The sequence below is a fragment of the Perca flavescens genome, chromosome 20 (assembly GCF_004354835.1).
Source record: "Perca flavescens isolate YP-PL-M2 chromosome 20, PFLA_1.0, whole genome shotgun sequence".
NCBI classification, from domain to species: Eukaryota; Metazoa; Chordata; class Actinopteri; order Perciformes; family Percidae; genus Perca; species Perca flavescens.
The window spans coordinates 21,774,765-21,800,023 of record NC_041350.1 but is presented as its reverse complement, the minus strand read 5'-3'; the positions used below and the strand labels follow the sequence as shown (position 1 = coordinate 21,800,023).

General features: G+C 41.3%; 2 protein-coding genes across 2 annotated transcripts; both read right to left on the bottom strand.

The window, feature by feature from the left end:
• Positions 1-328: 328 nt before the first annotated feature.
• On the bottom strand, positions 329-24,520 carry atr (ATR checkpoint kinase). Its single transcript, XM_028565743.1, has 47 exons — positions 24,384-24,520; positions 24,144-24,235; positions 23,704-23,856; positions 22,676-23,589; positions 22,434-22,576; positions 21,963-22,133; positions 21,577-21,740; positions 21,180-21,332; positions 20,684-20,882; positions 20,246-20,502; positions 19,212-19,408; positions 18,744-18,844; positions 18,337-18,508; positions 17,435-17,629; positions 17,006-17,101; positions 16,738-16,827; positions 16,201-16,296; positions 15,837-15,967; positions 15,416-15,559; positions 15,012-15,105; positions 14,745-14,870; positions 14,341-14,547; positions 14,103-14,216; positions 13,857-13,972; positions 13,329-13,449; positions 12,700-12,837; positions 12,435-12,606; positions 11,656-11,822; positions 11,154-11,318; positions 7,477-7,568; positions 7,169-7,260; positions 6,858-7,035; positions 6,541-6,726; positions 5,997-6,156; positions 5,427-5,606; positions 4,915-5,057; positions 4,672-4,769; positions 4,255-4,484; positions 3,977-4,111; positions 3,268-3,468; positions 3,018-3,161; positions 2,264-2,414; positions 2,015-2,171; positions 1,639-1,792; positions 1,299-1,450; positions 982-1,087; positions 329-832 (listed from the first exon to the last, which is right to left on the bottom strand). Exons 1-47 carry the CDS (start codon positions 24,434-24,436, stop codon positions 659-661), a joined length of 7,674 nt encoding a protein of 2,557 aa, XP_028421544.1. The 5' UTR covers positions 24,437-24,520; the 3' UTR covers positions 329-658.
• On the bottom strand, positions 8,725-10,000 carry LOC114546736 (myosin-7-like). The gene has a single exon (XM_028565744.1). The coding sequence runs from the start codon at positions 9,819-9,821 to the stop codon at positions 8,838-8,840; it is 984 nt and encodes a 327-aa protein (XP_028421545.1). The 5' UTR covers positions 9,822-10,000; the 3' UTR covers positions 8,725-8,837.
• Positions 24,521-25,259: the final 739 nt, after the last annotated feature.

The following is a 25,259-nucleotide window of genomic DNA, read 5'->3' as shown; positions in this document are numbered from 1 at the left end:
CTCTAATTTGTGCTCCTGTGAAAAAGGTCAGCTGATTGGACCATTGACACACACACACACACACACACACACACACACACACACACACACACACACACACACACACACACACACACACACACACACACACACACACACACACACACACACACACACACACACACACACACACACACACACACACACACACACACACACACACACACACACACACACACACACACACACACACAATTAAAGCAATCTGACTGCTAAAGACAATCTAAGTAGAAGGGTTAGGAGATTAGAAGACACACTACTTACATACACATTTACTTACAAAATCAAATCTGCAAAACATATCATTTATTACAAGATAATGTACAGAAATGCAACAAATATATTTTGTTTCCAGAAAACAGGAAACTAAACAATGATGGAAGTACTCAAACAAAAATCTGGCATTCAACAAACAGTCGTGGGTGTAGGACATGTCTTTTTTTTGCCGTTATTACAAACTTCAGTGCAAGAATTTACTGTATTTGCACTTATCATACTTTCTTAAAGCCACCTTGGAGGGCACAGGTTGTCTTGTGTAGGCATTTGATCACAGGAAAGCATCTGAAATTCTCCTGAATTTAAATGCTTTCCTCTCCTTTGATGAATTTAGGTGTGTGTTTTACAGGTAGGGCCCCCAGCCCAAATACATCTGACAGAGCAGTTTGTCATCTGTGGCTTCCTGTATGAGGTAGTGGACGTGTCCCTCTATAGACAGAGGTAGACCCAGCACTTTGTTCCTGCTCTTTATTACTCCCTGCAGACGCTGGTCGATGTCACACACGTGGGTTTTTGCCTGGTAGAGAAGGAGAGTTAAAGATAAGACAATACAGTAATGCCAATATGAAAAATTTGACATTTATATGTATGTTATATTAAACAAGCACGCTGCTCTAAATGCATGTAAACATACTTCCAAAGGCAAAATCAAAGAATTACACACACCTTTTCATTAACTATCTCTCCTGTCTCGTTGGCCTGAGCTTTAGAAAGTCCTTTGGCCTGTTTACTCCACTCGACAAGCGGGTCATGAAGGAAGGTTTTAAGCACACTTCGAGGGGAAATCAAAAACAAAATTTGTTGAATTTTTAACCTTTTTACAAGTTCAAGACAAAGTATAATAATAATAATACATGCTCCTCACTCTATTTCCAGGCATATCTTTTGTTTTATTTAATATACCCCCATGGCATGCGTTTGCTCGGATTACAAAACAAGGTTTAACAGGATTATTCAAAAATCATGTGTTAATATTTGTGTACCTCATGAGCGGTTCTCTCTGGTCTCTCATTAACCTCAGGGTGACCTCACAGGCCTGTCTGAAGAGACCCTCGGTGCCCATGGGCCCCATGGCGTGGACCATGTTCTGGGTCAGACGGAAGGGAACCACCTCAGGCACGTCAAACGTCTCCCCCTAGTGGGGAGGGAAAGAAGGAGCATGAGAGAATGCAGGAAAAAGGGGGAGACCACAGAAAAAGTAGTAGATAAAAAACGATATATAAAACTGTCTGATTCTTTTCATGATTTCTATTGAAATATTTACAATATAAATAATAAATACAAATGATTTATAATTTAACACAATTTAGGACAAACACAAACCTTGTTGAAGAGGCAGTTGAAGTCGACGTGAACACATTCCCCGGTGAAAGAGTCAAAGAGGATGTTTTCTCCGTGGCGATCTCCCAGACCCAGGACGTAGCCCACCATGGACATCACAGCAGTGGAGCGGCAGTACGCAGAGCGACTGCTGTACCTGTAAACACGCACAATCCCTGAATGGGACCTTATCCTAAATGTAACTTTAAACTCTGAACTGGATCTTTTTCAAATTCCAAACCATCCAAAAACTCCTACATTTTTAAATCCAGAACTGAAACTGCTCCTCTCAAATGTGATAACGTACACAGACACACAACAAAAAAATACATAATTGACAGTGCTTGTGAAACAGTGGTCCTCATAAATGTAATTGTACCATGAAGTCGGGTCAGGGAAGGTCCGGAGGAACCACTCGTGGAACACAGGAGGGTGTCGAACACAAAGCACCTCCTTGTGAATTCGTAGCTTCTCCTCAAAGGGGGCTGTCTTCGGCAGAATAAGCTTCCTGAGCTCTTTACCTGATAAGTAGATACCTAGAACACACGTACAAATAGGACTATAACATTGATTATTATGACAGTTTATTTTTATTTGTTTTAGTGTAGTTTTATGTAAGAGAGTATACCTCTCTCTTTATACAGCTTGGTGAGAATGTGTCGAAGTCCGGCAGTGTTGTTGACCCATTCGATGATGCCGCACTCCTCATTGAGAGGAATCACAGCGTAGGTACGGATATGTAGCTCCCTCCGCCTTGACTCAGCATCTTTACGTAGGCACTACACACACAGAAAGCTTTTACACATACTATACATACTGCTCATTCTGTCCCTTCTATATAGTGTGGTGACACACTTTACATATATAGTGTAGACTAAACACCAAGATACCAATTTACAATTCAATCTATGGAGAAATGGACTAATTCAATTTAAAACACAAGACTATTGACTAAATTGTTGATGTAAAATTAGAATGTCAGAAAAAAAGCTTTCCTTTTCTTTAAAATTGTTAGAAGATGTGATCAATTTACTGTATTTTTACTGTTTTTTTTTTATTGTCATCTTTCCGTAAAAGTGTATATTCCTATTACGTATATATGGAAACGTGTCTGTATGTACTATATTTACATACTGACAAACATACAGTACTATGAATTTATTTAGTGATTGCTTACTTATTATTTCTATGTTAGTATGTCCCCTTTCTAATGTCTTGGCTATTTCTTAGTCACCGTTCAGAGTTGAACTGTTGAGAAAATACTAATGGTAAAGTAGTCCACCTCTATTCATATACACAAAGGGGACAGATTATTACTCCCAATATAAAAAAAAAAAAAAAAAAAGTACAGTTAGACTTCATAAACAAATATCACCACACACCTTGTTGATGAGGCAGTTGAACTCCATGAGTCTGCAGTCCTTCCTCAGGTCATCTTTAGGTTTACACATCATGGTGTAGCTCCGCCCATCTGAACCCTTCAGACTTATCTTCTTAGGCTTCTGTAAGGAGGCCAAGATCTCCACCTACACACACATACACATACACACACGCTTTGCAACCATGTTTCATGAACGTGTTTTCTTCCTACTAAAATATTTGTGACAAAAATCACCAGCCTCTCTCTCTTACAGTGTCTTCAAAGCCATCCAGGTATGCCCAGTGTCCGGGGAAGGCGTCGTGATGTGTGTTTGCCCCGCCAGTAGAGGGCAGCGTAGGGATGAGGACTGACTGTAGCGGGATCAGGATCTGGCTGAAGGTCGGCTCCTCCACCAGACGTTTTAGCTGCTTGAAGTGAACGCTCATGCTGAGGGTGGTGCTGTTACCATCCACCTGAAAGACAAATTCACAGAAATATGTATTTACAGCTACCTTGTGATGCGTCCCTCTTACTGGCTACTGCAATCACTCTGCACACTGTTCCTGAATGGAGATCAATACATTTATTTGATCTAATCTAATCTTGTCTACCAATAAAATGCATTGGTTTATAGTCACTTAGGAGATTTTATAGCAAGCTTTTGAAGTATGTGATTTACTATATTTAATGCCGTGGCTCCACACTCCATTGAAACCGATTACAGAACATGCATTTATCAAATGAATAGTACCTTAGAGTATATGCCATGCAATACAAAAAAAACATGGTTTATTACTTCTATAATGAACATACACATATATACAGTAATCCATGTTGACAATTATTATACTCTTTTCATTATGATTAAGATAAAGTTCATAGGGCTAGAATTACAAGAGTTTTGAAGTGTACCTTACTTCAATTTTAATTTCATGTAAGATAAAATACTTTGTGTGCGTGCGTGCGTGCGTGCGTGTGTACCGGCTTGTTGCAGAGCTCCAGCAGCTTGTCAGTCAACCTGTTGGCGTCTCCGATAAATTTCTCCAGAGACTGTTTGAGACTAATTGCTTTCTTGAGGATCTGATTACAGCGGTTCATACGCATTGGGTAGGACGACTGAAAACAAACACACAGGCACAGTCAGGAGTGAATGTGAGGTCATATTTTTTTAGTAAAGCTATTTATTGGTCTGAGTTTATGCAGGTGCTAAAACATCTGGTCAGTCAATCACACAAACACACACGCACACGCACACGCACCTTGGAGACAGCAGTCATTAGCCACATAGCCTGTTGGGGGTATGCCAGGAAGACTTTGGCCACGATGGTCATGAGGACGGTAAAGACCTCGTCGCTGGAGTGGCACACCCTGGAGATGAGCTGGGAGAAGGCGGTCAGGAACTGGTATGGCGCCAAGTTGGCACAGTGCTCACTCACCACCGTGTTGATTTTTCCCAGCTCCTGTCGCAACTGTCTGTCTGATCGCCCCGCTGTGGTGGAGGGACGTGTAGAGATAACGTTTGAATGTTATAACACATTTTTAAGGTTCCACGGTTTATGAAAAGTAAATAGGTATAAAGTGGTGGAAATGCTACTGAGTTAGCCAGACACGGGAAGTATTTCATTTGCCATGTGTGTATCTTTATTTTACACAAACAGTCACGACAGGCCACCTACCTTTATCACACTCACACACTTTTGCTCCAAAATCCAGCCAGAGAGACAGCATGCGAGGCATGGCCTGGTAGATGTACTGGTTTCCAAACTGCAAGGCTCTGGGAGGAAAACAACCCAAATCTTTCATGGCGGATAATGAAACTAATGAGTCTACGGTGGAGTAAAGTAAGTTTTAACAGCATTTCCCGAGCTCTGATCATAGACTGCAGGGCTGGGGTATCAGCAGTAAGAACAACAACTTACTTTCCAAAGAATGTGACAATGTATCGGATGAGGTTCCCCTGTTTCTCCAGCTTGTTATCAGTCACCATTGGCATCACTTTGTCGTAGTACTTGGCCAGGTAGAAGTTTCCATCCTCCCACTCAGGCAAAAGGTTGGTCACATCCTAAAAAAACACAACAAACACACTTTTAAAGCAGGGCCACAACTAACAATGTTTTCATTACTGCTTAATCGGACAATTATTTTTTTGATTTACATCAATTCATCCCTTGGGCTATAAAATGTCAGAAAATTGTGAAAAGTGCCCATCACAATTTCAGAAAGATAACTGAATTTGTTTTGCATGAAAAATGACTAATATTTGCCTTACGTCCAGTGCATCTTGAAACTCAGCTGAATGTGAAGTCTTCACATTAATAATAATAGTCTTAGTTAATGTGTTGATATTATTTGCAAACTCATTGACTGTTAAATTAAAGCCTTTGATGCCTGCACAGTGGTTCATTCCCTTTACAAATATCATGGCTGTTACCTTGTATGCCTTCATGATGGCATTGGACTCGAAGTTGGCCGTCTCCTCCATGAAGCGTCCCACCAGCAGCATGGCCCTGCTTTTGGTCTGCAGGCTGCGAGGGTCCGTGAGTGGCTTGTCGTCAGGGAAACACTGGGCCACGCCCTTCTGCAGGACGATCAGCGCCTCGTGTACATCGCCCTGATGACACAGCAAAACGCATTAAAAGTTGTATTACTGGTTAGCTCACCTGATAGAGCGGGCGCCCATATATAGAGGTTTAGTCCTCGACGCAACGGCCGCAGGTTCGCCTCCGACCTACCGCCCTTTGCTGCATGTCATTCCCTCTCTCTCCCCTTTCAAAATCTAAGCTGTCCTAGGCCTAAAAATGCCCCAAAAAAATCTTTAACAAAAATAAAATAAATTGTATTAGTATAGTTTACAGGTCCTAAATATGCAGTGTAAAAAGGACTACTAATCACAGCAGGCAAAATAACACACTTGGCACGTATTTATTATATGCAATCTTTCAAGAAAATCCGCTTCTTATTTTATATATACTGTATGGGTTAACTTAAAGCTTGGTTATACCTTGGACCAAAGCCACTTGGCCTTCTCGGTGACCAGCTCGGCCAGGTGTGTGTTCTCTGCGTTCAGTAGTGCATTGAAGGCAGTCTGGTGATGTCCTGCCTTTCTGGCCACCCGGGCACTTTGCAGCCAGCACTCCCCTACCATCTCTGTGCTCATAGGTCTGCACAGCAAACACAAGGCCTGAATTCTGTTGTGGCTTGGACTTATATACAGTAATTGACACAGACACAGTAGCCTGAATGCACAAGAGGGAGGTGATCATAGCACTCTCCCTGATTTCATGGCAATGCATGTGTGCACAACACATATGTGCACATAAGTTATTCAGGTTAAAGAACTAATAACTAAGAAATAAATACTGAAAAGATGCAAAGCCACTTGTTAACACATTGGGTAACATAAAGAAAGAAAAAATGCTATATCGGCTTGACTCAGGGAGAGTTAGACCTGTTTAGAGTTAGCCAAATAAAAAACAATGCTCATACAGATGAAAATGCTTGGAAGTGAATATTGAAATCTTAACACAACGTTTCTACATCCTTACTGTGGTCCCAGGCTGAGCAGGGCACGACGGAGGGCCAGGATTGGCTCCTTGGCCCTGAAGGAATTCTGGGTCATCTCCAGTCGATCTGACCAATGGGGAGGCAGCTGGTTGAGGCTGGGGGTGGAGCATTCCCTCTGTTTCTGCAGCTCAGTAAAACTGTGCTCCAACTCGCTGAGCATGTGAAGCCTAACCAGACACACACACACAAGTAGTTTGGGGATTCACAAGATATTGCTATGGAAAACCAGGAATCAACTCAGAAAAAAAGAAAAAAGCAAAACATAACTGATTCCAAGAAAACAAGGACACCCACAGACCTGACGATGTACTCATATCCTCTCTGGTAGGTTCCACACTCATAACTGGCTGCAGACAGAGGGACGACCTGTTCCTTCCTCACCAGCTTCAGCTTCTCATAGAAAGTCTCGCCATCCTGCTTCTTAGCTGACAGCAGTAACTGGCCAAGCCGCACACCCCAAGTATTGGACTGACGGTCTGGAGACACAATGGTAGTGCACAACTTAGTCATTACGTTCAGTGTGTTAACTAGATGTCTATTGCTGCCATTAAGTGTCACCAATGGTTTAATACGTCGCAGCTTTCAAGGATCATCCGTGTGTTTTATTACCTGAACTCAAATAATCTTCCAGCAGGTCCCATTTTCCGAGCTTCCAGGCGGCCTCCACTCTGTAGGTGTTCAGCTCTGACTTCCACTGGTGCCTTTATGTGTGCATATATAGCTTAATTCAGTGGATCATAACTGACATGCATGTTATCTAAGTATAAAATACAATAGTCTCTTAGTTAAGAAACCACCAAGAGGTCAAGACACAAGAGTATTGTATTCCTTCTCCACCTACAGTTAAAAGTGGGTTAAACTTGAATTAAAAAGCACCTATAGTGAGAATGAGATGTGTGTGTGAATTTGTGGCTCACTTGTTGGCCAGGACTCCATTGACCTGAGTGATGACTGTTGACAGCTGTCCCAGGCCGAGCATAGACGTCATCACCCCATGATAGTGACCAATCTACACAAAGGGACGATGAAAATATGAAATAAGAAAAAGAATTACAGAAAGATACAACAGTGTAACAAACAGCTGATGCCACACAATTTTCTTTCATCTTAATATATATATTTTTTTATTTATTTATTTATTTATTTATATTAGGGCTGCTCGATAATGAAAAAAATAAATCATTATAACAATTATTTAACATGATTACTCGTTGACTTTTGGAAAGATGTTGCATTTATTGAACTTAAAAAACAGTCAAACAAATCAACAGTGAGAACACCTTGAACTGTGAAATTTGCCTTAATACTTTCTCGTTTGAACTTCTTTCTCTCCATTCAGACCACAAGACAAAATAAGAGTTTACTTGCAAAATGTAATGTAAATAATAGCTTTTTTCTCTATTACATTGTTTTTGTGATCGTTAGGAGCCAAAATCGTACGCCCTAATATATACATATGTAGTGGCTATGTTTCTCTTAGCAGTATTTTTTGGCTGGACCGGAGCAAAGCGAGGTCCGCTGAGTAACTGAGTGAGTGAGTGAGTGAGTGATGAAGTTACACCGTATGTCGGTAGAGTTGGAGTCTCCCCATCGGCCGTTGCTCTTTCAAAATGGATAGGCACGACATTGTTTCCGCTGGTGACGTCGTTACCTCTGCGATCAATCATGCGATTCACTTCCTTTCTATATACATTTATATTTTTCGGAATATGTGATTAATGCTATAAGAGTAGCGTAGTGTGGTTAAGAGAGAGAGAGAGAGAGAGAGAGAGAGAGAGAGAGAGAGAGAGAGAGAGAGAGAGAGAGAGAGAGAGTAGTAGCAGCAAGAAATGTTGTGTTTGTATAAGTAGTAAGTTACCATTTACGGTGTGTGTGTGTGTGTACTAAATCTAGTGTGGGGATGGCAGACTTCACCGTTAAGAGAAGTAATTACTAAATTCAATGTAAATTAATTGAATGACTGCTGACAATAAACAGTATCAAACCATAGACATACAATCTATTTCTATGTATCAAACATGGGGTTTCATTTGAGGAAATCCTCAAGAATTTTAACTTGTTGATAATGTGAACCTGTTTCTATCGAAACCCAGAACTTTGGAAGTATTTGCTTTTATATTTGTCATTAAAAGACAAGAGGCAGATTTTTTTTAATGCTTTATTGACTTTAAAAAAAAATTATTTTCACTCTTCTTTTTGCTTTTTCTTAAATGTTTCTTTTTTCTTCTTCTCAAGCTTGTCGTCGGAGTGTTTGATCTCCTCCAGCGGGGCTCAATATTCAGTGAATCGTGGAGGGAGCCTCCTTCTCCTCGTCCTTCTGCGTGTCTTTGAGCTTGGCGAGTAGAGTCCAGAGGCCCTGGCTGACCTCCGCCTCGGCCCGGAGCTTAGTGACCAGCTCCTGGTTGGTCTTGTTCTGTTTATTCAGGGTCTGGATCTCCTCGTCGGTCTGTCGAAGCAGAGCGTCCCGCTCAGCCCTCAGCTGCTTTATGACCTCCAGCTTCTCTGGCACCCTTTCAGCTTGCGACTGAATCTCTTTCTCAAACCGTTTCTGAAGGCTGCCACTCTTTTCTCTTTCAGCCTCGAGCTCAGTTTCAGACCTGTGATGTGAAACTTTCAGCCGCTCGAGTTCTTGCTGAAGAGCTTCATTTCTATCTTTTTCAACCCCGAGCTCTGCCGAGAACTTTTCTTGGCTCTTTGAGAAATTCACTTTGAGCACCTCGTAGTCTTTTTGAAGCTCCTTCTTCTTCTTCTTTTTGATATCGTTGTGAAGGTCAGTGGCAATCCTCATGCCGTCCATGGTCTCTGTGTCACAAAGCCTCTTCAGCCTCTCCAGGTCTCTGCGTGCTTCCTTCTCTTTCTTGATGAATATTTCTTTAAGGCTCTTCTGCCGAGCCAGCTGTTCTGCAGTCTTTTGCAGTACTCTGCTGAGATGCAGCCCCATATTATGCTCCTGGAAGTTTATTGCACGCTCCTGCCCCAACAAATCATTCAGCTGCCTGACTTCATCCTGCAGGGTGCGGAGTTTCTCCTGGAGCCTGGTGCTTGTCTCGTGAAGCAGCGGTTTTCCCAAGTTCTCCATTTCTTGCTCTCTTGGGATCATCCGTCCTTCCAGTTTAGTGGCAGGCTGCTTCACCTTCTCTTCACTTTGCAGCTGAGCCTTCAGCTCCTCCACCTGCTTTGCAAGAGCCTTCTTTTCCAGCTCACACTCTTCCAACTTTGTGGCTAACCTGTAGAAGACCAGGGGCCCTTTGCTGTTCTCCATGTTTAGCTGGTAGATCTTCGAAGGTCTATCTAGTGTAGATGCAGTCTGTCACTGATAAATAGTTCTGTGTCTATCGGTGTTGTATCTTGGTTCTCTCTCACCCTGCTTGTTTTGATACTGACTCCAGATATGACTTTTCGGTAGTTATGTGATGACCTGCTGTTGTCATAACACACAGAGAATGGAACTGTTTCCTGAATGTTGTAACTTTGCGAGTTCCACAGTTTAAATGTTTACACTGACCGTTTCATTGGTTTTGTCCAAGATTTGATGATTGACAACATATCTGTGCATCGCCACATAATACAGTCAGCTTTTCAATTAGGGTTGAATGCAGATGTTTTTATGATACTATGACACTGTCCTCACCAGCGGTAGGTCAGCGCCGGTCTTTTGTGAATACACATAAAACAACCTATATGTACACTTTTCTAGATAAACGACTTCTTGCCCAGTCCCAGCAGCAAGGCATTTTTTGAATTCTTGTCATCACTATGAGGTTGCCAGGCAACCGCATTAAGTCGCTGATTGTCAACAAAAAGTTGCAGCATTAGCCACTGAACTTAAAGTTTTTATATCAAGCATTCAACATGCTGGTAGGCGTATTTTTGAAGTGTGTAGAGAGCCAGGCTTGCTGGTTCTCACCGATTCCATACTTTATGCTAAGCTAAGCTAATTGCCTGCCGATTCCTGCTCCACAAATAGTTATGATCCATATTGTATACGAGTAGTTTTTGAAGTCAGGAACAAACAGCCTTTATCACTTTTTAACCGTTTGTTGTTAAAAGGTAGAGGAACTCGTTGATACACTGCTCTGAACCATGCACTACCTTTTATTTGCTTATTAGCAACGTTGGTGAGCTAAGAGCTAAGAACTGAAAATCTATTTTGGCAAGATTTTAGAAAGAAAATTTAGAATATACATTTGTTTTTTACAATTAAATTTAACATAGAGGACCAAGAGATCAATTTCTGGTGTGACATTTTTACGTGAACACTATATGTATTACAGAATCAATCAATTTTTTAGCCTGACATGGTCATACTCAGACTCTAGTCAGAATGTGAACTTCCCGACCTCGAATGTTGTGGGCGGGGCTAAGTTCGGCTGGCATCCAGGCTACCAATTTCTGGGATACAAGTTATATTGTTTGATTACTACAACACTAAATACATTCTACAGTATATACACGCATCACCTAGAAGGCATTTTGGCAGTTGTGTTTTTTACGTTTTCATTGTTTTTGTGTGTGTGTGTGTGTGTGTGTGTGTGTGTGTGTGTGTGTGTGTGTGTGTGTGTGTGTGTGTGTGTGTGTGTGTGTGTTTGTGTACCTGGTCCGACTCCAGCTGTATGGCCCGGTCATAGCAGGCGGTTGCGTCTCGGAGCAGGCCGATGCTCTCGTGCTCCAGTATCTGTTCCCGTAGCGACGGCTCCTCCCTTCTCAGGGCGTTGACCCCCCTCACACCATCAGGCTCATGCATCGCAGCATACAGTCTCTGCAACAGCCAATCATTAAAAAAAGTTCAGAGAGCTGCAATTTCCACTTAACAAGGACTCAACATTACCGTTTATTGACTTTTAGCAGCATCACGTTGTAATGACATGATCTTAACAACAGTCTGATTTTACTTTCATTAGCCACATTGTGAATTATATTTAAAAAACATACCGTACCATTTATTTGAAAATCTAAAAAGTCTAATAACAGTAATTCTGCCTTCTAAGCAACCAGTGCCATGCCAAGATGTTTTTTATTCCAATCTAAAAGAAAAGGAATTGAGCACTCACTTTAGCAAAAAATACATTTTAATGACTGTTAACGTGCTGTCTGACCTGCAGGAAGGTGAGATGGTCCTGGATGTTCTCTTTGTTTTCTAAGATGTATGCTTCAAAGTGCATGAGGGCACGAGTGTAGGCTTTGGATCGTAGAGAGGCCTTGGCCAGAACGTCCTGTGGAATACCTTTCAGGAAGGCGACCACACGCTGATACTCGCCACTTTCTGCAATGATACGGTTTTCAAGCATGAGTTAATCATGCAGTTTAGAAAACAACAAGGATACATGCATTTACATTCAGTTCATTGAAATAAAAAATTTGTTCTGAACTAATCAGTAACATTTTCATGTAAATAAGTGTCTGTTCTGTTGTCATAGATATACGCTGATAAAACCTAAGCATTTTCTAAATATAAATATACAAAGAAATAGGCTCAATATAGGGCTGCACAAAATGAGGAAAAAACGCAATAAAGTTGTTGAATATCACAATACCGATATTACTTGCAAGAAATCCAAAGATATTAAAGTGTACTCAGTTCTGCATTTCTGCTGCTTTCAGAATTATGCTAAAATACCACAAATTTCTTGTTGAACTTAATACAAATGAAAGGAAATCATTACCAACATTCTTTTGTTGAACAAATTGAACACTGAATTGAATATTTCGCAGCCTTTCATGATGTGTTTATTGCGCTAGTTGATATTGCAATGGCCATAAAAAAACCAATATATTGTGCAGCCCTAATACCAATAATCTAACGTTCTTTTACTCTAACTTCCGTGTTTCAGCACTGCAGTGAAAAGCTAGAGACGTGTGCATTGGGGTCACTTACCGTTTTGTTTGGGTTTGGAGTAGAGGATGTGGCGGCTCCACTGTGTGAGGTGAGACATCATGCTAAACACAGTCTGAGTGCTGAGCTGTGATAGGCTGGAGGCTGTCACCTGACCACACTCCGCTCCTCGTCCATCACCTGCTGTCAGCACGGCCAGCATCTCCTCCGTTACCTGGAAGGAGGTGCCTTATTTATTCCAAAAGAAAACCAACCCAAAAAGCTGGATTAACGTCTTCTGTAAGTTATACTAAATGAGTGTCCTCACCTCCTGTTGCTCTGCAGGTGTGCAGCCCAGCAGCATGTAGAGCAGAATATGAGGCAGCAGGTAGATTGTAACCTTGTAGTCGTGTTTGATGATGAAACTGCAGCAGGTGAACACTTTGCTGGCCAGCTCATGTCTCACCTCAAACACATGAAAAAAAAACAGTTCCTAAAACCTCTGGCTTGAAAGACAAGTTTATGCTTTTATGGGGTTTTACAAAACATTGACATCTACATTGCTATATTACCTGCCTGAAATGAAAATTATTTTTTTTGTCTTCATCTTGATAATCTTATTGTCTTAAATATATACCTGCCTGAAAAGAAAATTTATTTTTTTGTCTTTATCTTGATAATCTTATTGTCTTAAATATATAATATTTATGTTTGTTCATGTTCAATGTGCTTGAAACCTTTGCAGTTTTTTTCGGTTGTCTTGTGACTGTTCATAAAGAAAAGGCTTTTCTTACGGTTGCTATTTTCACCTCCATTTTGATACTCAAAATGTCAGAATGTTATTAGTTACACATGTATTTAGAAAACAAGTGTTAAGAATCTAACAAACTGGACGAGATGGATACATTAGATGTGTATCCCGTTGGCTCTGCAAAAGTGAGCGATAAATCAGCTTACCTTGCTGATGAGGTATCCGGCCCAGGTGGCCGACCAATCAGAGAATTTGCTGCCTCTCTTGCTTAAGTACACTGGCTTCTTCAGTTTAGACCAGTTCACCTCCTTCTGACTGCTCTTATACCTGAAGATAGAGAGGGAGGAGAGATAGGGTAAGAAAGAGGACAAAGAAGTTTCACTTGAGGGATTTGATCTCCTGAATATATGGCTATGTGTGAGACAATTACATTACATAACATGTCATTTAGCTGACGCTTTTATCCAATGCAACTTCCATGAAGTGCATTCAACCATGAAGGTAAAAACTCCGAACAGTAAGATTTATGTGCAAGTACGATTTTCTTCATCTTTCTTTCTTTTTTTAAAGCCAAAGTGTCCAAGACAGGATCAGAGTGCATATGTGCTGAAAGTCTATGTGTGTGTGTGTGTGTGTGTGTGTGTGTGTGTGTGTGTGTGTGTGTGTGTGTGTGTGTGTGTGTGTGTGTCTGTGTGTGTCTGTGTGTGTCTGTGTGTGTGTGTAAACTCGAATACCTGCTGTTGAGGTGTGGTTCTAGTATTTCTTGAATCTGCTCTGGGAATCTCCTCCACAGACGGCGCCCCGGTGAGTCGGTTCGACCGTCACGGCACTCAAAGATGGACAGCAGCTCCTACAGTGTACATGACAGCAACAACACAAACACACATGACTGACATGACATGAGCCAACAACAAAAAAAAGAAAAAGAGACACACACAAATTAAAGTGCAAAGCTAGTGCTTGCACAAGTGTGGGAGTACCTGAATTGCATAAGCAGCAGAGTCCTGTGCTCTCACGTCATCGGCGTAAGCCAGAAATGTTCTGGTCAGTTCAGTCAGCAGCTCATAGGCGAAGTTGGGATCATCAACTCCACTCTGGTCATAGAAAAATATACTTTTACATTTAGTTTCTGACAGACTTCCATTTGGGGGGGGAAATCCCTACTTATCCTCTGTCAAACCAACATACGTATGTCTCTGAATGCAGTCTTTAGCTTACCACGAAGGTGTTGCGGTCGCCATGGGTGTGTGTGTGGGACAGGTCCAGACGTCCGGGATCCACGGCCCCCAGCTCCCCCAGACACTCCCCACAGAGGAGCCTGGCCTCCGGGGACGAGTCCTGGCAGCCCTTCAGCAGCACTGACACCAGGCTGGAGATGACCGGCTCTACCGCCTCACTCGCACAAACATGCCTCAGCAGCCACTCCTGCAGTCCACAACATAAAGAAACATATTTATTCTATGGATTGGAACGTTAGGGTAAGTTTGAGACATGTCGGTAAACTGCAGCGGGGAAAATTCTATTATAACTTACAAATAAGAAGCTTGGACTCTGGTCCTTTCAGAGGTAGTTGTCTAACAATCTGTGTGTGTGTGTGTGTGTGTGTGTGTGTGTGTGTATACCTGCTTGCTGTGCATCATGTCCCTGAGGCTGGTCAACGCATGAATCCTGACGTCGACGTTTTCATGTTGAACGGCCCTCATGGAGAGCTGCAGCGCTGCGGCCAGGTCGCTGCTGCTGGCTGTCAGCTGGATCAATGTAGACATAGCGTGTTTTACCATTTAGTGTATTTTTCTGATCTCTAAAACCACTGGCAAACAATAACCCGTGTCACCATCTGCATCCTTTATTTACTTCATTAGCATGATCATCCTCTTGTCCATACTGACCTTCTTGTAGTTCTGCAGAACGGTGTGGATGTCTTTCAGCTCAGGCTGGTCTGGCAGAAAGTAAATCTCATGGAGGTAGTCGTTGACTTCTTCCCTGTTGGAAATTGGCAAAATTAAATCACTGCTATTGGAAGTCTTTAAGTTTAGTGCAGATTTCTTTATTAACCTGAGTACTTTCTATTGGCATTTATTTGACAGTCAGTGTGGAAATACCCCCACCTAAGTACTATTTTTGATGTTAAAAAATGTTGTTTTAACAATGCATTAACAAAAGGTATTTTTATGTAAAGCAGGAATTACATAAAAATTTGTTTGATTTTGCACTTCTCAAGTTGTCACGTGTAGCTTCCTGCACAGGCCTAGTTTGGTCATTTAAAAAAAGAAAATGTATTTGTGTGTGTTACCTGTTGTGCAGTATCAGGAAGCGGATAATGGCAGCGGTTTCTTTGGGCTGCAGTGGGATCAGAGGGAGGAGTGCAACAATAACATGACTCAGTAGAGGGCCCAAGTGTGCCGGCTCCACACTCCTCACAAAACACTCCCACGTCCTGTCCACACAGGAGGAAGGAATTAATACACAGAATCAGCAGGGGTTTCAGCCAATCACACAGGACTGTGGCATAAATGAGTACATAAAGAGAGTTGAATTGTGCTACATTCTATCAAGTGTGGAATTAAACAGTCATAGCTGCCTTTCAGTGGTTCAGCTATCTCTAGCAACCTGCCTTAACTGTGGTCAGGGAAAAAAAGGTTACCTGTCAATCTTGACATAACAGAAGCAATATAGCACAGATATGAAGTGTGAGTGTGTGTGTGTGTACTGACTGGCAGCAGAGCAGAGGGAAGTCCTCTCTGTATCGGAGGCCCGTGCGGAGCGTCGTCATCATCTTTACTCGGACAGAGCTGATGTGTTTGGAGCCCATCAGTCGCATTAGAGCCATCACACTTGTCAATGCCTGCGCAGAAAACAGGCGGACACTTTCTTTTTACACTACACAAGCTAAGTAGTATCGCAATGGACAAACGGCAACATTGTGTCTGATTTCTATGCAGGTGTTTAAATGGTCTGGCAATCAGACACAATGTTGCTGTGAACAACATTGACCTCCAACTGTAGCGCGGTGAACTCTCTTACTGAAACAATACATTCTCAAATATCAATATTCGTTGTCAGTAGCGGTTCACACACCAACTTCTTCCGGTCCTTCTCTCCTGCGCTGGAGCTGAGCAGCTGCATGTTGAAGAAAGCAAGAATTCCCAGCAGCTTCGGCTGCAGGTAGTCCGCCTGTAACACAATGACCAAAGAGAGACAAGTGAGGAAAAATACAGATTCATGTTTAAAAAGAGAGGCGATTATGGATTACTAATTATGTAATAATTATTATATTTGGTGCAAAAAATGACTGTTCTTAGTTGCTTGCATATGGCTACAACTAACAATTGGTTTCATTATCAATTAATCAATTTAAACTATATAATTGTGCATGTACAGTTTACCGGAGTAAAAAAAAAAAAAAACTCTTAAAAGTTTTTACTAGGATATAAAGTATTATGAATGCATTGTAGTTTGTTCCAAAAGCTTTTGGGACTAAATTACATTTGACCTTGTCTGTTATAATTACACAGCATGTCACATAAGCACAAAATACAAAATGTATAAAAAATTCCAAACTGTGTATTCAAAGCTAAAGCTGTAATGAACACCACATTAAACTCTGACACGCACCATGCGTTCAGGGGTGGTGATGTCTCGGGGACCCTGGTACGGGTCATCATTGGACGCAAAGGATGCCAGGATCGCCAGACCATTAAACACCTGCATAGAAATGTAAAACACACATGTGAACAATAACTAGTTTTAAACCACATAAGTGAGTTAATTACACGACATGTATGCACTCAAGAATATATACGGAAAAATACTTAATTTGTAGGGGACCTTGTGTTTGTGAGTGAGTGAGTGTATGTGTGTGTGTGTGTGTGTGTGTTTTGACCTGTTGGTAGTGTTCTCCCAGGCGCAGCAGCAGCTCGTTGTGAAGACCCTGGAAGTCTTGCCTTAGCAGAGAGCCCAGTTCAATCTCGGTCTCACTCTGAGAGAACATTAGGAAAACAAATATAAATCAGTCTGGCAATCTGATTACTTACTATGGACAACGATCATTGCTTTATCTATCAGCCTTGTCAGACTAAAAGCCTTGCCACACAGCTGAGACTCACACTGCCAAAGTGATATTCTATTTGATTAATACTCGATTTTTTGGCCAACCTAAAACTTTATTTCTGCCCTAGTTGGTGAACTCTAGTGCTTTAAATCATACAAGTTATTAAGTTAATCTGCCACAATGCCAGACAAATTGCTCTGTTGTATCTTGAATGTGTAGACAATTACAGACTATAGCTAAGTATGGTACTATTATAAATACCTGTAGGTAGTGGAAAGCCCTCTCTAGCTCTTCTTTAGTGCAGGAACAGACCAGATGGCTGAAGATGTACTTGAAGTTGTTGATCAGGATCTCTCTTCTGTTCGCCTTCAGCTCATTGGCCAGGGTACGGATGAGGGCGGAGCCAGTAGAGCTCGCTTTGGCAGCCAGGTAGGGCAGGAGCACCTGGAGGGTCCTCTGTATATACAAGTATGCATAAAAACCTATACACTTAGAAACACCCATGGATGTAAAACAGTCTCAAAGTACTACCACCTATATACTGTAGACTGTACTGTGTACTTTTGTGTAGTTACAGTACATGTATGACATACAGTGAGGAAGCGGTGAAGGTCTGGAAAATCAAAAGCGTGTGCAATCTGAGCTAGGATGTCCAGGGCCAGTTCTCTCTGATTGGCCGATTCGCTGCCCTGATCGGGCGTGCTCCGCAAGGCCGACGCATGGCGTGAATGCAGCGACTCCACCAGGAACTGAACACACAGAAGAAAGAACTAATGTATGTCTTCACAGCACTGAATCGCGGCACACAGCTCCAATTCTTTGGAAGTAAAAACAAATTCATCATCTCAATGCAATTCATTGCGACAATCAGGAAAGAATATATTTCTCAAATCATTTTCCACCAACAAAAACACACAATCATGTGGAGACCTTATGATGCCGCAACCATTATCATCATACTATTTGCGGCAAACTAAAATTGTAAAAACAAATTAAAAGTCTTAGTGGTCCAAACCTTCATTAGCAAAAGCACAATTGAACATTAACAAAAGGGGTAAAAAAAGCATTACAGACATTTTTTACTACTATAATATTGTTAATATATCTAATTATTATTCATAGCATTATGGACTGCTTATAAAAGCAACACTAAAAATGTGTACCTGGCAAATAGGGTTCTTGTACTGACTGAAGAGGGTCTGAAGTTTAAGACCTTTGGCAGTGGCCAAGGCTCTGATCTGAGCGTAAGCAGCTACAGACACCGGAGACGACTTGGACAGCAGACAGTGAAGCAGCCGCAGCAGAGAGAACGACACCAAACTACCCTGAGACGCTCTGCCAGAAGAGGAGAAAGATGAACTAATGTAACAAAAACATTTATTTAAAAAAATATATAAAACCATTTAAAAGCCACAGCAACCTTCCCATGCTGCAGAAGAACTTGTAGAAATAAAACTATATGCAACATATTTACAGATGAGCAAATGATGATAGTAGTCACACTGAGTGATCACAACACAGCTGGTGGTGCTATTCTGTGCTTTGGTGCATAGGCAAAGGTCACCTGTACCTGCCAATCTCTCCAGTGGTGAGGATGAGAGTGTTGCGCAGGTCGTCGTCTCTGTTGAGTTTAGCCTTGTTGAACGCCTCTTTAAGACGGGCGACCAGGAGCTTGGATAGCAAGAAGAAACACACACACCATCAACCTCACTAAGATACATTGGTTTTTTTTACAAAGCAAGTATTAACCAAGTCATAAACCCCAAACGATGAGGTTAAGGTCTGCTTTAAAAAACTGTATGAACAAAGTAAAAATTTTAAACTTTTTTTTATCTCTTTGACTTTTTCACTTAACTGAGGGAATTGTGATTTTAAGGCACATATAAAACTGACATTAATGTGCATGTTTTTGCAGTATTGACCTAAATGGAATCTTTTAATATTGTAAGCTCTTTATGTCTTGCAATAATATATTTGTATTGAAAATGATGTATTTTAGATGTTTACACATTTGAGTCTCACTGCTGAAATTGCTCACCTCACTCAGAGAGCCCTGCTCGGAGTTTCTGCTGGTCTCCGTTAGCAGGAAACGCACTGATTGGCTAAAGCGTATTCTGACCACTGGATCTGAGTCCTCCATAAGACCAATCAGAGCGCAGAGAACTGCCTGGGAGTCACTATCTCCACCAACCAGATTCACATGCTGGCAGAGATGAGGCAGAGCTTCTAGGAAAGCTAAGAACGTGAAATAAATAAGTAAAATAATTAAATGACAACAATAAAATGGATGAAATAATATTGCATTTCAAAATAATCCACAGAAGGATCACAGCAATGTACTGTATATATACATATATATATATATACATATATATATATATATATATATATATATATATATATATATATATATATATATATATATATATATATATATATATATATATATATATATATATATATATATATATATATATATATATATATATATATATATATATATATATATATATATATATATATATATATATATATATATATATATATATATATATATATATTTACATATTTAGCATTTGTATTTTTTTTATTAATAAGGGAAATAATTCCACTAATTAACCCTGACAAGGCACACCTGTGAAGTGAAAACCATTTCAGGTACTACCTTATGAAGCTCATTGAGAGAACACCAAGGGTTTGCAGAGTTATCAAAAAAAGCAAAGGGTGGCTACTTTGAAGAATCTAAAATATAAGACATGTTTTCAGTTATTTCACACTTTTTTGTTAAGTACATAATTCCATATGTGTTCATTCATAGTTTTGATGCCTTCAGTGAGAATCTACAATGTAAATAGTCATGAAAATAAAAAGGAAAAGCATTGAATGAGAAGGTGTGTCCAAACTTTTGGCCTGTACTGTATGTATATATATATATATATATATATATATATATATATATATATATATATATATATATATATATATATATAAAATACATGTAGCATCTTTTAGGCTTTTTGCATGTTGTAAAAGCTCATTGTGGAAGAAAACATATAAAAATAAAAAAAATACCTTGTTTAACACTACTTGGAGCTTGCTTTTTGAGCAGTGGCAGGAAGGGTTTAACAACAGCCGCCCTGATGGATGGAATAGTATTCCCAGCATGCTTTGTTGCAAGGCTGAGTTGGTGGCAGAGGATCTCAGGAAGAAGAGTGGACTCTGTGTGGGTGTCACTGAGCTGGGAGAGCTCTGACTGGATACAGCTCAGCTCACCGATGATCCTGGCAAGCTCCTTCTTCACCTGCTCCGAACTGTCCTCCAGCATGGGACTGCAAATGGTCAAATGTACACCATGAACATAATGAAAAAAAAGTTTAAAACATCTTAATAAAAGCATAGAAAATTATGAAACAATGACACCCAAGCAAGAGAGAACATTTCCATGGTCATTGCATTCCATGGACAGTGTTTGATTGTGCGTATAATGTTAATACATATATAAGTGCGTACAGCAGAGTAGTGCTGATGAGGTTGTGGTGCGAGTTTCCCAGGTGGTGAAGAAGAAGAGGGAAGGCCTTGACTGCCGCTGCTCTCACCAGCTCATCTGGACTCAGCAACGTCTTGGTAAACACACACACACGCCACGTCTCACACACACCACCATGCAGAAGGGCCAGAAGTGACACACACTCTGCCTGGAACTCAGATGCTGTAAAAGACGCATATAGTTTGACATTAATTCTGAGTTTTCACAATGCAAACCGCTTGGTAAAAATCACTTAAAATGAGTCATCTCAAATTTCCTTTTTTTTTTTTTTTTTTTTTTTGTGATCTACTAGCCAAATGCTGGTGAAATATGCAAGTCACTGCTAGATTCGCTTCACTCATCAGTCAAAAAACAATGACTGAGTGGCTGGTCAAATTTGAACATTCAATATCCATTTGGCTGGTGGACAAAGAAAAAGTTCATTTTGGACCCTGGTTGTAATGCAGAAGAAATACTCACAGTAACAGAGGCTGAGTCTCTGAGCGAAGGCAGGCAGCCAGGAGGGGAATCCTGAACTCTTATAGGCTGGGATGAACTTGTTTTCACACACCCAGGGAAGAGACAGCAGAGCACACACTCGCCGCTGGAGCCCGCCCTCACTGTGGCTGCTCACTACAAACACACGCAGTATTGAAAAGAGATGGCTATCAACGAACTCTGCTTAAAAGGATGTGATTTTGATTTCTGCCATATACATCAGCTTGTTTTTAACGCTCAATAATGGCAAAAATAAGGGATATTATGCTTTAGTTGTGACATCAAATAAATAAATAGCAAATTAATAACCCAGCAAAAAATAAAAAAACATATGAACAGTATCTTTAATGTGTGTTTTTGTGAGTGTATAGATCCTTACTTGTCAGGTAGAGGATAGAGTCAAGGACCCTAACAGTAGTCTGGACAGCAGACTGAAAGTAGTTCTGGTTTAAGCCAGGTTCAGGACCTACTTCTAACACTGACTGGCAGCTCTTCAGGGCCCTGCCCAGAGTCTCAGCAGGCACCCAGAGAAGAGGAGAAGGACTGTCAACGAGACAGAGAAAGAAAGAGGGACAGAATATGCAACTAAGCTCAGTATAAGAATTGTTTTTGCAAAACTGCAGTAAGCAAAGTAAGTAATTCTTGTAGTCAGTTGATAGACAAAACATTATTAAAAATATTGGAAAGTTAGCATTTCCGTGTGTAAGACATGACAAGAAAAAGATAAAGACAGAGATGGAATGACAGCAGGTGTTTGAGTATTACCTGGTGGGAGAGGAGCAGAGGGCAGCCAGGTGGAGAATGAGGGCCAGACCCTCAAGAGCAGAGAGAGTCTGTTCGGTTTCAGGTCCATCAGAGTTCAAAAAGGTCAGCAGCTCCTCCAGCCGACTGTTTACCACAGCCCAAACCTCACTGCCAGCACGCATGTCCATCTCACTTAAGACACAGAAACACATAGTCATTTTAAATAACAAGATGTGAGGTGAAATATTAAGGTCTATACTGACACTAACAAAAAAATGGTCTGGGAAAACTCAAGAGAGATCCACATGACTGAGCAGCTACAGCGCAGAATTTTCAACAGATTTCTTACACGTGAGAGAATAATTGAAAATATGTACTGTACTGTGTTGTATTTCGCTGTATAATATCATGTAATGCTCTACGCCGTCTTTTACGCCACTAAAGTTAACCACTTCTATGATAGCACACAGTTCTGAATGTTTATGAACTCACGCTGCTGATGTTTTTGTCATTTTGCGGACTGACTTGGTGGCAGATTTGCAGGATTTCTTGGCAGCAGTCTCTCCATCTACTGACTTCTGCATCACCATAGCAGTCTCAGCCTTCAGTGCGGCTTGGAGAAAACCCTCTGCACACTACAAAACACAAGCACCACAGATATTGTAAAGAGGGTGAGAGAGAAAAGTTGTTACGAACATTATACCAGCAAAAAAAGATGAAGAACAGAATCGTACTTCAGCCTGCTTTTCTGTTCCAACGGTGCGTGTCAGCGTCCTGCAGACCTCTGTGACTCGCTGCCTTCTTAACAACGCAGCACTTTCATAAACTATGGCGACAGACAGCAAGAAGCTGAACAGCAAACAGAGTGTTTTGGTAACCTCAGTCCCCAACTTGACATCTGACCCTCCAAGAGTACAAACACACTCGAACATCTGCGAGAGGTAGATGGGCTCAAAGTGTGAGTGAGAGACACCAGACGACTGAAACACACAGCGAGTCAGGTGCAGCAGCTCGCCTTCATAGGGATGTTTCTCATCTAGTTTGGTGTCTGCTGTGTATGCGTATGAGTGTGTTTCCAGTAACTGAAGGTAGGCCATGAAGAACTCGTGGCCCTGCCTCTCAGGAAACCCTCCCAGCTCCACTAGTCGACTCAGCATCACCATGGACATCTTCCTCAACCTGCTGTTGCCATTGGCCAGGAAGGAGCAAGCAGTCTCCCAGGCCACACTGATGTCACGAGGGGAGACAACCCCCCGCAGGGCATCAGTTACGACACCGATCGCCACGGTGGTCAGCGACTCCAGGGCAGCAGGCGAGGCGAGAACAAGAGGAGAGGGCTTAAGGTACGAGGTGACACAAACGAGGGAGATACTGAAGCACTCGAGCGTAACAGGCCATCGGCTCTGCGTGTAAATTCCCAAAGAGTGTCCATTTCCTGCCAATGTGGAAATATGAGTGTACAGGATGTTGCTGAGGTCCTGGGCCAGAACAATGAGCTCCCGAGTGAGGCGGCTGAAGATGAATGGCGCCCTGGCTCTCAGAGTGTGAAGTAAAGAGCACAGCACAGCAGAGACCCGCCCGTGGATGACGTCACAGCCTGGAGCCGCTGCCACACGAAGCAAGCGCACGGCCACCCACTTACTAAAGTCTGAATCAAGGGAGGAATGAGGAGACATGAAGGTGGTGGGGAAAAGAAAAACACAAAATAAAAAAAACAGATCTCCAAAAAACGTAATATTGCCGCTTTTTGAAGCGCTCTTACCAGTAGAGCTCTGTGTGGTGTCCGGATACTCAGCAGGTTGGCAGGCAGGGTTGGTGAACATCAAAGATGAGGACTTGATTATATGCTGCACAAAGTCCAGCAGCATCACACAGGCCGGCTCTGAACTAGACTTCTTGTTCAGCCCTAGAGCAACTGAAGAACACAGACAATAGATTTGTTTTTGACTAACTGATTCACAACCTGGGGGATCAGGACTTTTCAGATTTATTTTGCAACCCATCACCCTGATGGGTTGATGGGAAAGGAACAGTAGTAACATTTGGCCATAACCTCTAATTATTGAAATATAACAGCACAATCAAAATTACTTGATTAGACACAGCTCTTCACAAGGAACCAAACACACTTTACTAATCGGTCAGGTGTTTTTATTATTGTGTCCACCTCTTGTACGTGCTTGAGATTCCTTAAAAACGTACCGACATCGACATCCGTCAGTATTCTGTCAATGAACTGACAGAGGATCTGTCGAGGTTTCTGCACCGCCTGGTCGTACTCAGCGGCGCTGGCACTGCAAATAACAACACGGTGTGACGTTATTTATGGAAACAAGGTACAGCGAAGGTTTTCATTAACTTAACTAAGGGCTCAGACTTTCAGAGTCTGACATGCTGTTAACAGCGTAGCATAGCCAACTTTAGCCGGTTAGCGTTACTCACCTAGCTAGCTCCTGAAGAGCAGGTATCATCGCAGACATCTCCAGTCCTTCCATTTTTACAGACGCTTGGTGTGTCGCTACTTGGACAACTTCTTCAAAATATAATATCAAATATTTCTTAGGTAATTTTAACCAGCACACTTTTACATGTCCTGTCCATCCTGTCAGGTCTTTCGAAAAACTTCGCTCCAAAATGACGTTTTTGTTTTGGTACGGCAGCCTTCGGCGGTCAATACACCTAAATATAAACTCGAACTACGAACTGCTCCCCCTGGCGACGTATTTGCCAATTATTTACCGTAAAAGTTATGGATTATATTAACTACTGTATTAATGTGTACGCATACTTTTTATGCTGCAGCTGGTAAAGGTTGGTGTAATTGTATATACTGTTGGGTATTAAAAAATACATAATACGTTTTTTATTGATTATTTTATTTTAATAATCTGAATTTGCAAAGTAACTCCTTAGGATAAATATAGTGGAGTAGAAGTATAAAGTAGCCCAAAATGGAATAACAAGCACCTCAACATTGTACCTAAGTACAGTACTTGAGTAAATGCACTTAGTTACTTTCCACCACTGTTTACCTTGTTTTTTGTGTGAAAGCAACTGTTTTTTGTGTGACTCGATATAATGTCTCCTTTTAATCCTACAGCTACAAAAAAAGGTTGTTTCTTTACGTACAAATAAGTTACTCATACATACAGTATTACATGGTGTTTTAAGGTGAAAGTTTGTTTTTACGTATGTTCTGCTTACTTTGTGCATTTAAAAATCACATTAGAGTTGCACATAATGACTCACTCATCCAAGACGAGAAAAGCTACTTTGTTTGAGCACAATTTTTTTCTCCTTTATTTAACCATGCATAAC